Source organism: Antedon mediterranea, chromosome 6, assembly GCF_964355755.1.
Source record: "Antedon mediterranea chromosome 6, ecAntMedi1.1, whole genome shotgun sequence".
NCBI lineage: Eukaryota > Metazoa > Echinodermata > Crinoidea > Comatulida > Antedonidae > Antedon > Antedon mediterranea.
The window spans coordinates 20,024,892-20,040,447 of NC_092675.1; the positions used below are offsets into that span (position 1 = coordinate 20,024,892).

Below are 15,556 nucleotides of genomic sequence, written 5' to 3' on the forward strand. Positions count from 1 at the left end.
CCTACAGTAGGCCTATCTGTACATCAGTAAATGTCAGGAAACACCAATAAAATACTGTAAAATTATTTTGGAACATTTTCAAGAGATATATAAAAATTTGAGACCCAATTATATGCTATTAAATTTGTTTTGCTATTACAATTTTTTTTTATAAAATAATACTTCAAATCAAATCAAAATTAACATTAATTTCCAAAATGGTGGCGTCAACCAATAAAGCAAATGCTTGTGTCAGGGACGCCCAAACAAAACAGACAAAAGCAAACAAAACATTATAGATATATAAATCACAGAAATAAAAATTAATAATAAGACATAAAGCGGTATATTTCAATTGCAGTATAAATCATAATAATACATTTTTAATTGCTAGAGGTAAATATACTGTACTATCCATATCCGTAAAATCACAACAAGATTAGAAGTTTTCAATTTAAAAGCAATGTGAATGTACTATTTTAAGAGTGCTTTTTAGTTTATCTTCTGTTTGTAAATCATACTTTTCCTCTTCTTTGACAGGCTTTGGAAAACAAAGCAAGATGACCAGGATGCCTGGTAATTATGAAATGCTAAGTGCATCAGAATTTATAAAAGGTAAAGATATTCTTATTATTAAATCTTTAAATTAAATAGACAATTTGTTTGAACGTACTAAGTAACTGGTACATTAGGTTATTTTGGACTTCTCAAAAGTGTAGGATAAACACATGTAATTTACACAATTTAACATACTAATTAAAACAGCATGTTCTTTCACTATTCTTTGTTTCAATGTTAATGCAAATTCTAATTCGTATCTCACTTACAGTACCTGGATTAACCAAAAATGGCTTAATTAAAATCTGTCTGAGAAATGCTTTAAATTCATTTTAACACCCTTATCAGAATAGTACTCTGGTTTCTTTTTAATGAAAATTTAATTTATGCACAGATAACATTTTCAAAGTTTAAAAATTGAATACAGATTATTTGAAATATTTAAATGCTGAATAATTTACATACTTAGATACTGTATATTTCTTCGTAACAATTTTAACTATGTTTAATAACACTCAATTTGTGCTGTTTAAGCTAATATCACAGTAATAATACTGATATTACTATTAGGGAGGTTTCGCAACCTTACGAAAACGGATACGTCACACATTTGTGAAACTTATAAGCTGATCCCCATTTCATATTCGTAAAGCATATTTGTGTTGACGAATATCACCAGTCATATTCGTAACTACAAAACGAGTATAGTTTTTGATCTATTTTGCACTTTTTGCATTTGAATCAGGAATGATTCGTGGTTATAATAGATTTATTGAAAGTAATTTACTAAAATGCCAGGTCAATTTTGATAAATCGCAGTTTTTAAAGTCCTCACTCGCTTTGATGTTACGCTAGGCCTAGGCAGCCAAGCACCAAGCAACACGTACCTGCGCTTTGCTCAAATTTACCGCAGTCATATTTTTGGCGCTGCCCTCAATATTTCGTTGCCATGCGAAACAGATTTTTACTGGCTTACGAAAACGAATACGTGCGCATGACGTATCCGTTTTTGTTATCGTATTCGTAAGATTACGAAACCTCTCTACTAATGGAAAAGTTTAATTTACAGGAACAGAACAGGTTGGATCTTTTATATCGTTGATACAGTATGCATTAGCTGATTAATGGTTCTAATTTTCATTCATATTTTTTTTTAGATCGTTTATATTTTGCCACACTGCGAAGTAAACCAAGAAGCACAGCAAATACTCACTATTTTTGTATTGATGATGAACTGGTGTATGAAAAGTATGTACAGTAAATTTAGTTATTTAAGTAAAAAAGATGTCTCCCTCTTTTAAATAAGGATCTTTTTTATAAATAATAAAAATGGTATTAAATGTACTGTACCACTGAAACTAGCAATAATTCTACTGCCTAGTTACTACTTCATACAGTACTAACAGTTCTAATCACATTTTATGGGAAAGACACAACGACATAATGACAAACATATTCTATTCTCAAAAACCATTCTTTCTTGTCGTTATTTACTGTACTGTGTATAATATTCAACGTTTTTTTTTTTTCAATACTTTACTGTAGTCGTAACAAAAGTGAAAATGCAAAATTCATACAGAAACTTTATATCATAGAATACCCAAAAAGAAAGGATTTAAATCAGCTTCATTATATTAAACAATATTTACTTTCTACTTCACTTTAAGTCAATTATTTTTAATTTGTTGTCATATTAAAATTTAATTCATCGCTCAATTCACCACATGAAGGAATTGAGTGGGTTATTCATGGTGTGCAATTACCAATAATCTATCTATCTATCACATTTCCTTTCGTTGCAGTTTTTATGCTGATTTTGGGCCACTGAATTTAGCCCAGCTGTACAGGTATTGCTGTAAAGTTAACAAGAAACTCAAGGTAATTGTTTTATTTTTGGGTGCATCTGTACCTAAATTTATTCTTATAATATAAGATTCTATAATGAAACCCCGGGCCTAGCTAGGCAGAGTAGTAAAATACCGCTGGCTAGCCTTTTCTCTATGTCACTATTGTACATAGTCAACCATTCAATAACACATATTTTGTTTATTAAATTTCATATCTACTATTACAACAAAGTACTGTAGGTATAGTAGTACAGTAGTTAAATATTACTATTCTGCCCATTGGAAAATCAAACGTTTTATAGGTTGGGTTGGTTACCATGTTGATATATTCAATGTCAATAGATTATGATAACTTTATTAATTTCTAAACAATATCTCAGTGGTCTTTTTGAATGGTATTTAAGGAACAAAATATTTAGATTGAAAATCAAATGTGTTCATTCAAGGTCACTGGGCACAAAGTATTTTGGCCACAGTGCATTATAGTATGAGTATCCCTTTTCAATGATTATTTTTCGTATGTTCATAGTCTTTCTCTCTTGCTAAGAAGAAGATAGTTCACTACACAAGTTTAGATGCACAGAAAAGAGCTAATTCAGCTTATCTCATTGGTAGTTATGCAGTAAGTGTTACATTTTTCCACTCAATTGCATATTTATCAGAAATAAAAGAAGAAATATCTTGTATAGACTGAAGCAAATCAGTACAATATTGTTCATACTGTATACCCATACATTAAATGGACGAGAGGAAAAAGAAGCTACAATAATGCTGCAATGTCTACAATATTATCAACGTTTGGTTCTTCTGTGTACAAACCTTATACATTAAGCAAGTGTAGAATTTTTGAATCTCATATGATTTAAATCATTCCTTTTGTAGGTTATCTATCTAAAGAAGACACCTGAAGATGCGTACCGGGCCTTAGTTGGAGGTACAAATCCTCCATTTCTTCCATTTAGGTAAGCTACAGTACCATTTTCATCTTTACATATTTATTTTTTCTTCTTAATGATCTTATCAGGTTCTCTAAATTTGTAGTTGTATTAGAAGGGGGGTCACTATTAGAGTAGTGGGTTACTATTACTAACCAATACCCAACTTTTCCGGTCAGCAACTCATACTGTAGCAAAATAATAAAACAGTACGAATAACAAATTTGGTTGAACTCTAACTTTATTTTATAAACTCAAAAACACTGAATCCTCCCCAACTCCCAAGATCAACATGTATTATCTCCTTATTTTCAAAATACGGCTGCATCATAAGTTTTTGTGACTCTAATAGTAACTCCCATGGGTTACTGTTAGAGTAGTGGGTTATTATTATAGATTGACTTACTGTATAAGGTGGGTTACTATTAGAAGGGGGGTTACTATTAGAGTGTGGGTTACTATTAGAGTGTGGGTTACTATTAGAGTGTGGGTTACTAATAGAAGGAGGGTTACTATTAGAGTGTGGGTTACTAATAGATGGGGGGTTACTATTAGATTAGAGTGTGGGTTACTAATAGAAGAGGGGTTACTATTAGAGTGTGGGTTACTAATAGAAGGGGGGTTACTAATAGTAGGGGGTTACTAATAGTAGGGGGTTACTATTAGAGTGTGGGTTACTATTAGAAGATTTACAGTATAAAACCAATTTATATTTTGCAGGGATGCATCATATGGGGCCTGTTCATACAATTTAACCCTGCTAGACTGTCTAAAAGCAGTTGATAAGGCAGCCTCTGTTGGCTTCTTTAACTTTGAGAATTTTGATGTAGAAGAATACGAACATTATGAGGTAGGTATATTATTATGCTAAATAATAAGCTTTATTGAAAAAATTGAAAAAGAACATACTGTAGTTATGTTTTTTTTAAACAAAATAAGAGAGTATTCTGCCTTTTTAAAAATCTTTTAAATGTATTGTCCTGAAAAAAATAATAATATGCCAATTTAATAACAATAATTAATTATAGTTATCCACTTTGACCACCAAAAATTGAATCGAAAAGAAAATGTATTTACCTAAAAAACTGTAATTCAAAGGAAAGAATAATCAAATTGCCTGCCAGCCAATGGGTTTTTTGTCATTATAAGTAAAAACATTAATTGTTTCCGGTTTTTCTCCATGGAAGTGATTAACTTTATTAACACTACAAAATAACCTTTTCAAAGTCTGATTTTATTAATTAATCTTTCAAGTAAATCATTTTAGATAAGTTTGTTAGGACTAAATGAATCGGTTTAATTCTATATCTTACTGTAGCGTGTAGAAAATGGAGATTTTAACTGGTTGTTGCCTGACAAGTTTTTGGCTTTCAGTGGTCCACACGCAAAAAGCAAAATAGAAAATGGTAAGTTTCATTTATGTAGTTATAGAAAAATGTAAAATACAAAAAAACTTTTTATACAAAATGAAATTCACTATAAAAGAAAAAAATTTAGTACATTTTCTGTCTTGATAACAATATTTTCAATTAGCTTTTGCCACTCTGTCTACACTACTATCAAATGTGCCCATATATGGACATGATGATGTCATATCACTACCACATTTGGGCATATCACTACCATATTTGAACACATCACATTTTTTTTTAAAACTTGTTTGATAGTGTAGACAGAGCTTAAGGGTAGAATAAAAGGAGATATATTTATATATTACTAAAGCCATGAAGATATTGTATAGTTCTACATGGTTTTTTTAATTCTTCTTCTTTCCGTATAGGTTACCCACTGCATGCACCAGAAGCCTACTTCCCCTACTTTAGAAAACACAACATCACCACAATTATCCGACTGAACAAAAAGATTTACGAAGCTCGTAGATTCCATGACGCAGGATTTGATCACCACGATCTGTTCTTTATCGATGGTAGCGTACCTAGTGACGCGATAGTGCAAAGGTTTCTGTCGATATCAGAGAATGCTGACGGTGCTATTGCTGTGCATTGTAAAGGTAAGTTTGTAATTATTTTACAATTTATGTTACACTCAAATTTTTAGCCTAGACATTTAGTTGCTAGGTTAAAATTGTTAAAGCTTAGCTACAGGAGTCGCCAAATAGTGTAACATCAAGTTGAACCATTTAACCACTTAAAAATAAGGATTATTTAAGCAGAATTTTGACAATTTGTTTACCAAAAGAAATTAATGTTTTTTTTTGTTACACATGTTATAATGTACATTAACCAAATACTGTATTTATTTAAAATTCATGCCTGTGCAATAGTTGAGCTTTTACATTAATATTCTTAAATTTTGTTGAGTTGTATTTAAATCAACAATTTATGTTTGTACAGCTGGACTAGGAAGGACAGGTACGCTTATCGGTTGTTATATGATGAAGCATTACCGATTCACCGCTGCCGAAGCAATAGCGTGGTTGAGAATCTGCCGGCCTGGTTCTGTCATTGGGCCTCAACAACATTTTATGGAAGAGTAAGTAATTAGTTACATTTCTCAAATTTAATACATCTACATGTATATCTAGGAATTATTTTGACATGTTTGACCTTTTAAAATGGCACTTAACTTAAGCATTAGTTTTAAAGTGGAGTGGAGTTGTGGCTTGGTGGTTATGATGCTTGACTACCACTCCAAGGGTTCTGGGTTCAAGTCCCATCACATGTCAGGATTTTTTCTAAGGACAAAATTACAACTCCACTCCCAAAGACTTGTAATAAGACTTGGTTTATATAGAGCATCTTGTGTATAATGTTTGCTGAGGGTCCCTAATGATCAGCAATTGCTGGATGGATCACCCTCATTAAATATGGTAAAAAAAAAAAAAGTATGGACATCATTTCATGCTAAAATACACAGAGAAGCTAAAAGTGTTTATTATTTATTATCCTCCATGGCATTCAATCATTTTCATAAAGAAATACATTATTATTCTATTGCTTTTTACCACATGGATTGTGTCAAACAGTAACATGCCAACTCTTTTACAATTAAATAATGTTTAGATTTGGTGGATTAATGAAAAGTAGTGTTAACAGCTACAATGGTACTATATATGGCCTGGTGCACTGCTAGCTATGAAGTAAAAGCATATAATGTTAATGATCTTGTAGATAGGCCTTTAAACGTATTGATTTTCTTATTGTTGTTTATTATTTGTTAAAGTTGTTAAGATGCTATTGTAGGTCCTTTAGAGCACCTCTTCTATTATGTCTTACTAATGCATCTTTACTTTATAATACTTTATAACCATGAGATAACAATACAAATGTCATATGCTCACTTAATGGATACAATCCATTGTGTCATATATTGTCCTTTGTCTTGTTTGTAAAGGCTGTCAATTCAATGCTAATCCATTTAGCTGCCTAACTTGAAGTTTGCTTAATGTTTAAAGATATATTGTCCCCCTGAAAAAAACTTTTTTTGTTGAATATGCCATTTTTATGGCACATAATACTTAATAGTAATTCACTTTGACCAAAAATTGGATTAAAAAAAATATTATTTACCTAAAAAAACTGTAATTTAAAGCAAAAAATAGCCAGCCAATGGGTTTTTGGTTGAATTTAACCATTTATTTTGTCATTTTATAAGTAAAACATTTTAACGAAAACTATTAAAACTACAAATAACCTATTCAAAGTCTGATTTAATTAATGTTCATTTTTCATGTTTTTGGGGGACTATACATCTTTAAAACAAGTAAATATTTGAAAGGAGTTTAATATATACATTACTGTATAATTATTATATTTACATTTTCAAGGATTATTTATTGATTTGGTTTGTTTAAAACACATTGTATATTTAAAACATTCGTTTTGTATAAAGAATTATACGAAACTAGCTTAATTTTCATACAGTATATCACATAAATAAAAATAATCAATAACTACCTGCATTAATTTCCACAAAAAAAACCACAAAAGTTGTCTTTCTACTTAATAGGACTCATATAAAACATTAAAATAATTTTACAAAAATGTGCATTAGATTAAAATTATTACTGTATTATTATAATTGTATTGGAGCTGAAGCTTGGTGGTTAACGTGGTTACCTTACAATCCCAAGGTCTAGTTTTCAATCCTGACCTAGTGCCAGGGTTGTAACTCACGACTCTTTCCACTCTACTCCCTAAGTCTCAAATGAGACTTCGTTTATAAGCACGATAAATTATTAAATATTTATCCATCCTGTAATCTGTAATTGGTGGTGAGTTACTCGCTGTTAGATGCGTATAAAATAAAACATTTTAAAAATAAATAAATTAGCATTGATTGAATTATTAGAATTAATTCGCTTTGTTTTTCAGGAAACAACCCGGTATGTGGGTGCAAGGCGACATTTATCGGAAAAAAGCGAGAGATGGGCGTGTAGTTAACCGACAAAGCGTGTCGCAGATCTTGACAGGTGTAGATGACATTAATATTAATGATTCGGACAGGACAGACAAAGTAATTATCATTCTTGATCTATTTTAGTAGTGGCAATATTGAATTACATTTATAGTTTGTATCCTTCGTTTGAGAGATATCACTAGTAAGAGAACACTCAAGCTTTGTCTACACTATCAAACCAGTAACAAAAAAAAGTGTGACCAAATATAGTAGTGATTTGCTTAAATATGGTAGTGATATGACATCATCATGTCCATATATGGGCACATCACATTTTTTTGTAACATAAAGTTTGATAGTGTAGACATAGCTTAAACCTTCCCATGAAACAAATGAGGGACATGTTTGAAATTGAAATATTTTATTTATACTGTGCCATCTCTTCAGTCAAAGACTTACAGAGGGTCCAGTTATGATCAGTGGCTGTGATGTACTACCCCCTCTTGAAAGATGTACTAAAACCATGGAGCGTGTGAGCCTCGAACCCTTGCTGATGTTATAGCTACGTAATTATGGTTCCACTGTCTTAACCGCTTGGCCACTAACTCAATGTTACCCCCTATTCTTGAGACAGTTTATACTTAGATTCTCAAAGATGTCCTATTCATAAGAATTTTACTATAGTGGAAGTGTTATATTTATTCAATAAACACTATGAATCATAAATCTACTTATAAATAATTTGTTTTAGGACTCAACATATAAAGTACATAGTAGTGGAAGTAATGAGTTAACTCAGGGAGACAAGCTTCGTCTTCTGAAAGCCAGAAAAGCTCGTTCAGCTACCACCGGAGCTTTGAAGTAAGTCAATAGTTTTCTTTCACATTATTCCAGGGGATAATGCAAGGGTGCATGCTTCCTCCCTTGGTTATTAGCTTGAATGAAATATGAACTACTTTTTGATATCTATATATGTATTAAAAGACTATGACTATTATACAGATATTGCTTAGAGGTTAAATATAAGATTTGACATAGGCTATGTAATATTATTATTATATGTTATTAATGCTATTAATACTATCAAATGTTAGTGGGAAGTTCCAGGAAGTTGGTGAGATCACAACCCAAAATTCTGTTAATAAAAACATATGTTTCGTCTACCCTAAGGAAGAATTGTCATACACCTTCAAACTTTTTTCAAATCACACAAAATCAAACAAATTTCTTTTTAATTAAACATCATTTTATATTGCAGACTTGATGAGGGCAAGATTCATACAAGATCTACTACACAGCCTTTTAGGTAAATTACTCAAAATTAGTAAAATTGCTTTACTATTAATCATCATCATTACATTTTCTTGTTTTTTCTTTGTTTTATACTTTTATTTTAATTCATGTGCAATTCATTATCATACTCTTGTAAATGTTTATTCACTGTTCTGTTTGACTTTAGTTAAAGACATTTTTTTATGGGGTTTTTATTTTCCAGGATTATTTTTCAGCAAAACTCTTGTACAGTATATTTGCAGGTCATGTTCCTCAAACAATAACCCACGTTCTTTCATATTTCTGTAAAATGTAGTTTAAAAGCCTTAATTTCCAGAAAATAATTGTGAGGCAATCAAAGCTTGCCTGTAGGAGAGTTTAATGTCTATGTTCAAATGTGATTTATTGGCCCTTGTCAGTGAGGAAAAGTACTATTGAATGTTTTATAATTTTTTATCTATGTGGTCACTTTTATATTGAAACACTTTTCTTTCTTTCAACTTCACTATTCAGCGATTATTATTACGACTACCAAATCAGGTACGGCAGCTTCTTAAGTGTTACTGTTTTTGTTGGTGTTTGTAATATACGGAATATATATATATTCAACAATATATTTGCAACAGATAACTGGATCTCTGCTTTTCAAAATTCTTACTTCTGATACATGTTCAATGTTGTACTCTAGTCTGGTTTGTGATTCATGTTATTTGGAACCATAAATGAACAAATAAACGAGGCTGTCAAAAAAACTGCCGCCTGACAAAATATAAAGCGCTTCTGCCGAACGAGTAAAGCTCTGTCTACACTAACAAACTTTATGTGATAAAGAAGTGATGTGATTTCCATATATGGACATGGTGATGTATCATTACCATATTTGGGCATATCACTACCATATTTGGGCATATCAAACTAATTTGATAGTGTAGACAGAGCTTTAGTGCAACACGGATAAGCAACATAGGATATCAAGAATGCCCTTTTTTGTCTTTCAAACACGTCTGTGAAAGACATGTGTTAATGCTGAAATTAAATTTCAGAATTTAAAATGACTACTACATACACAACACCAAATACAGAATTTGTATTCTTTACCATAGTCATTGCCACTATATCATCCAATCATGTAATACCTGTTCTTTTACCATGGGTCATCTGATCAACACCAATCCATTATATAAAAATAAGCGGGTCAAAATGGTCAAAGCTTATATGAGAATTGTCATGCAATTGTTCAGTCATTTATGGTTTATTCAGATAATCGTGAATTGTCATGGTCTATATTGTTAACTTAACAGCTAATTTGTCATTCATTCGTCTGCACGTATAACCTAAGACCAGTGTTCAGACTGACTACATTATGAGAGCGCAGCTTAAGTCAGTGTTTCATTTCTTCATCCATTTGTTGTTCAAACCAGAAGAAATACTAAAAAAGACTAGGTTTTAACTTTATTTCTTATACTTAGGTAAAGAATAGGTAACTTGTGAGGTAATCTCTAAAAAAAATAGTGGTTTAGCTTGCTTAGAAAAATCTACTATAAATAGGTATGTAACATAATGGTTTGCCCTACTACCCATTCAAAGTATTGATTGATTGAATTTATTTGATGCTCAACATTAAAATAACAAACAGGCAAAAGACAAAATAACGAGCATCAGGAACACCCATTAGGCCGGAAAAACCAGCCCATTTCCAATGTGGTCCAAATTGCACATAACAAACAATACAAAATACAATATTTATAAAAAATATATATATATATACATTAAAATAAAGCCCAGTAAAACAGAAAAATTAAAAGAGAAAGCAAACAAGTAATGAGTAAGATTGCACGTTATCAAGACCATTATAGTTATCAAAATTATTATAAATATTAAATATTGCGTTCAAAATGTTTTTTAATATTTGATTTGAAAGTAGTTATGTTGGAAATTAATTTTAAGCTTGTTGGGTACTACCTACCATAATACTATCAGTCTGAGCATACCCTAATATAATTTTGCTTTAAAAATGTGTCTGTTGATCTATTTACAATAATATATGTAAAATATATCCAATAATAATGGTATATTAAGTTGTAGACCTACTATTGATGCCACTAACCAATTGATATGCCACTAACTGAATGCTTTGTACATTAAAGGCCATCTTAATCCATCCTATGTCTAATGCATGCATGTTTTCTCTACTGTTAATAAAACTATAGTAACTGCATTATCTTGTGAGGCTTTTAATTCACTTATCTTCTCTTTAATTTATTTTTATTAAATTATACACATACTACTATATAAACATTATATTTATATGTTTTTTTAATTCAAAGCTTTTCTATGAACAGGCCCAACCCAATTAATTAATTAATTTTTTTTTAGCAAATAAAATCTGTGGTTTTATCATTATCACAAGATAATATTATTTTTTATTTATTAAGTTTTTGTTGGGTACTACTTTCCAAAATGATTCCTAAACTAGTAATATAGTTAAGTTAGTTATCATTTTAAAATTCTTTTTGTTTGAAGAATTTCTTCATCAAGTTCAGGAACTGCAGCACCTCTCAAGTCTTCCAAGGTTGTTTCATCATCATCTGCTAGCTATGGCGGTATGAAGCGTGGCTTACGTCACTCAGCAGCAACCAACACTGCCTTCAAAAGGTCTTCATGCACTCCATCGTTTGTGATAAACAGTAGTGTGCCTTAGAGTGTAGTATAAGGGGTTAGGGTGAGGTCTAGCATTAGCATCTTAGATGCATTGTCGCCCTTGAAATAATAAAAATGACACACAAACTAAGCGTTAATAATACTATATAAAATACTATAGACTTGCATGAAACTTAGTTTCAATACTTGAAATACCAACTTAACTTTATGAAATACAGAAACAAATTTATTTCATTTTATTTATTATCATTTTTTTTACTATTTTTATTCTGAATATAAAACTGGTGTTGGGTACCTAAATGTTCTCTCTTTTTTTCAGTATTTTACTTTTAAAGTAATATTTGTTAATACATTTTGGAAAGACAAATATTGTTTTGATTCTGATGAACAACATATCCTCATGATTCCTTCCCCAACATCACCTCAAATCCTGCCTGAAACCTCTGCATGCCCCTGAAAAAAGTGGCAAAAACATTAGTTAATTTTTACTATATTTTATTTTTCAGTAGCAGTACAAGAACAAGCCCAAGAATGCATCACACGACTCGCTCCGCCTTACGATGACATAATTTTTTTTAAACATACAAGAACAAATTCAACACAGGCTTGTAAACCATACACACAGCTGACATACATTTAAAATAGTGCCTCTAAATTTAATTTAGCACAAACTTTTTAGTTTTAAAACATGTATTGTAACATATTTGATATATATATATATATTTTTTTGTTAATTAGCATTGTATAAAGTGTTCAATAGGTTTATTTGATTTAGATTATTAGTGTAATTGCTTTTGATGATCAATAGTATTAGCTACAATTATTTTGATGAATATTCATCTGATTCCCTTATTGTTAGTTCCATCAAGATTAATAGCTTCCCACCCATCCTGAAGGATTCTCTGAAGAAGCCTGTTATCAACCATCCTTCAGTGAAACTGGTTCAAAGGTCAACATAGTAGCATACCTAAGTTGGAACGCCATTAAAAGGCAGGTTACCAACAATAATAAATCAAAGGTACCACACTGTGGAGATTTAAACTGAAACAATGTTCTAACTTTGTTTATCAACAGTATTGGTACACATATTATGAATCAATATTGTTATGATGCTAACATGATTGCTATGCTAATGCACTGAGTCGTCACATCTAACATGTTTTTTTTTTTATTTAATCCATACCATTGATCATCAAAAGCAAACTAGTAAAGATTAAATTTGAGGTTTTAATTGATTTGTAAAGAGTAACTAGGAGTAATAATGATTACAAATTACCAGCAATGCTGTGCAGTTTTATTAACATAATAACATATCTTATTTAGGGATCACGTAGTGGCGATTTTAGGGTCTGCAAAATGAACTTTATTTAGTATTTTAAGGATTCTGAAATATTGGACCAAAATGTTTTAAGGAAATTTTGAAGTGCACAAGTTTTTTAAAAAGCTATATATAATCAATTTTAATCTAGACCAAAGAAGTCCAATGTAAATATTGGATATTGGCCAAAAGATGATTATTTCAGAATAACATGGGGTCACTTTTTTAGAAGCTGTAATACAGAATATTTAGTGTATATTTTATTGATCAAACTGCATTGATGTAATTTTGTAAAAAACAATTTTAGAAAAGTTTGAGTGTGTCGCTTGTGGATGCCGAACCCAAAGATAGCAGTTGAGCATTTAAATAAAATGTATGTAACACTGTAAACATTGTTTAGATAAAGAGTACACACCTTTGTGCCTTCAATTTGGTAATAATGCATACACTGTAATTGTAGTGAAGTATGAGCATAGACTACTTTGCAGTGTGAGTGCAGACTGACAGATGCTGTATGTGTGAGTGCACTGGGGAGTGAGTGAGTGCAGGCAGATGATATGTATGAGTGTACAATGTTGAGTGTGAGTGGCAGATGGATGATTTGTGAGTATACAGTACTGTTTGAGTGAGTGCAGTCAGGAGAAATGTATGAGTGTAGAGTGCTGTTTGAGTGAGTGCAGTCAGGAGAAATATATGAGTGTAGAGTGCTGTTTGAGTGAGTGCAGTCAGGAGAAATGTATGAGTGTAGAGTACTGTTTGAGTGAAAGGAGTTTAATTATGAAGTAAAAGTGTATAGTTCTGGTGATTGGAAGATGTTTTACTGTGCCAGAATATATGTTAAAATGAGTGACTGGTGAGTGCATAGATATGATGAGTGTGGATGTGAAAGTATGTGTGTAAGTGTACAGTACTAATGAATGGTACAGTACATGTGTGTAAGTGTAAAGAAAGAGTATGTGTATATGTGCACATCCGTGCTGCCACATGCAAGGGAGTGTGAGAGTTACAATGTGTGTTATATAAATAGAATTCTACAGTACTGATGTGTGTGTGGCAGGAATACAATGCTCGTTTATGTGTATGTATACTAATAATGATAAACATTTTTATCAATTTGTACATGTAAAAAGCACATTGTTTTTAATATCTATTTTAAGTTTGTGGGATTTATTCATATATATAAAATTTACTAAGCTTCAATTAAATTTAAATTATATTTGATTGTATAAAACATTTTTAAGCGTAACACTTACAGTCCAAAGGTAGTTTTCTTAATTTTCGTAATACATTTATTATGGTGTTGATACAATTATGTATTTGTTTAACTGAAATAAGCATCATTTCAATGTATCCTAACGGCCTGTAATGACCTCATGTCGAGGTCACTAGTCTTTTCTATTAATTAATTTAATTTTAGTTAATTTTTAAATTAATTTAGGATAAATGGCCTTATGAAAAGATGTTATTAGAATGGTTGTTATATAACTTTTAAACTTTAAATTCATGTTACAATTTATGGTTAGAAATTGTACTTCACAGCACAATATATTATCCATGGAAGTAGTTTTTGGATGCAATGATTATTTTTTGTATCTTATTAGACTCTATCAATGAAGTTACATGTTTTGTTTTTGTGTGCCATTGTAAACATAGTCATTGGTATAAAAACTGTAAATTATTAAGTTGTTGTACTTTCCACACAGGCACACACTCCCTTGTCCCTTGTGTAAAACTCTCTTTTTAACTAATCCTAATATAATTTGCTACCTAACATATTTAAATCCTGATTTTGGACATCTTCTGAAGATTGTGGTGTTATAATATTTTGGTGTTGCTTTTTAGTTTTAGCTATAGTGAGAATTATTTTTTTATATTTACGTATATCTATATGTACAGAAATATTTTTTAAGTGGATACATTTTGTTTAATTTATAGTATTTGAGGAATAGTAACTATATAATTTGCTAATGAGATCAGATCAAATTTAAAAAATTCATTTGAATTTGTATAATTATTACTTTGCATATATTTGTAATCTGGATGTTATTGGTAATGTAGATAATCATTAACCAGATTTAAAACTAGTTTGCGTATGAAATTTATGGATTAGCCAGCAATAACCAAGATGTTATTATTTTAATTTGTATAATTTAATTTTAAATGTTTATTATCAGAAATTGGTGTATGCATGATACGGTGGATACATATTTATTATTTCATTTCTTATGATGGTGTATTCATGTATAAGACTACAGATTAATAAATAGTTTCACTACTAGTAATGGGATTAATACTAATCTGGCTTGTAAGGATTAATTCTGTTAAATTTGACTTTACATTGGTTTCATAGGAATTGATATCACAATTTTATCACCATATACATTATCCAATTGTTAGTACTGTAATTTAATAGAGCGGTATTTTTATTTACTAATTTTAGATTGGTGTGACAACCCTGTACAATATGCATAATATACAGTTGCCATATAGATGGATACGTTTTATTTTTAAAGTCATTTTAGTTTAGTATTGTCAATAGCCAATTATTTTATTATATTATTAATGATGATGACGTGGAATTCAAGAAAATAAACTGTTTATGAGTACGGTAGCCTTTTGTTTATGAT

General features: G+C 30.6%; 1 protein-coding gene across 4 annotated transcripts; it reads left to right on the forward strand.

The window, feature by feature from the left end:
• Nucleotides 1-523: 523 nt before the first annotated feature.
• LOC140051039 (dual specificity protein phosphatase CDC14A-like) lies at nt 524-15,540 on the forward strand. 4 transcript variants are annotated; one of them, XM_072096109.1, is made up of 15 exons: nt 524-594; nt 1,695-1,785; nt 2,340-2,415; nt 2,914-3,006; nt 3,267-3,346; nt 4,040-4,169; nt 4,638-4,725; nt 5,100-5,330; nt 5,674-5,812; nt 7,654-7,795; nt 8,430-8,539; nt 8,937-8,984; nt 9,464-9,490; nt 11,474-11,605; nt 12,118-15,540. In XM_072096109.1, the coding sequence occupies exons 1-15, from the start codon at nt 540-542 to the stop codon at nt 12,173-12,175; spliced, it is 1,500 nt and encodes a 499-aa protein (XP_071952210.1). In that variant the 5' UTR covers nt 524-539; the 3' UTR covers nt 12,176-15,540. The 4 variants fall into 4 exon arrangements, with proteins under 4 accessions (XP_071952210.1, XP_071952211.1, XP_071952212.1 ...); XM_072096110.1 differs by having other exon boundaries at nt 12,121-15,540; XM_072096111.1 differs by lacking the exon at nt 9,464-9,490.
• The last annotated feature ends 16 nt before the right edge of the window (nt 15,541-15,556 follow it).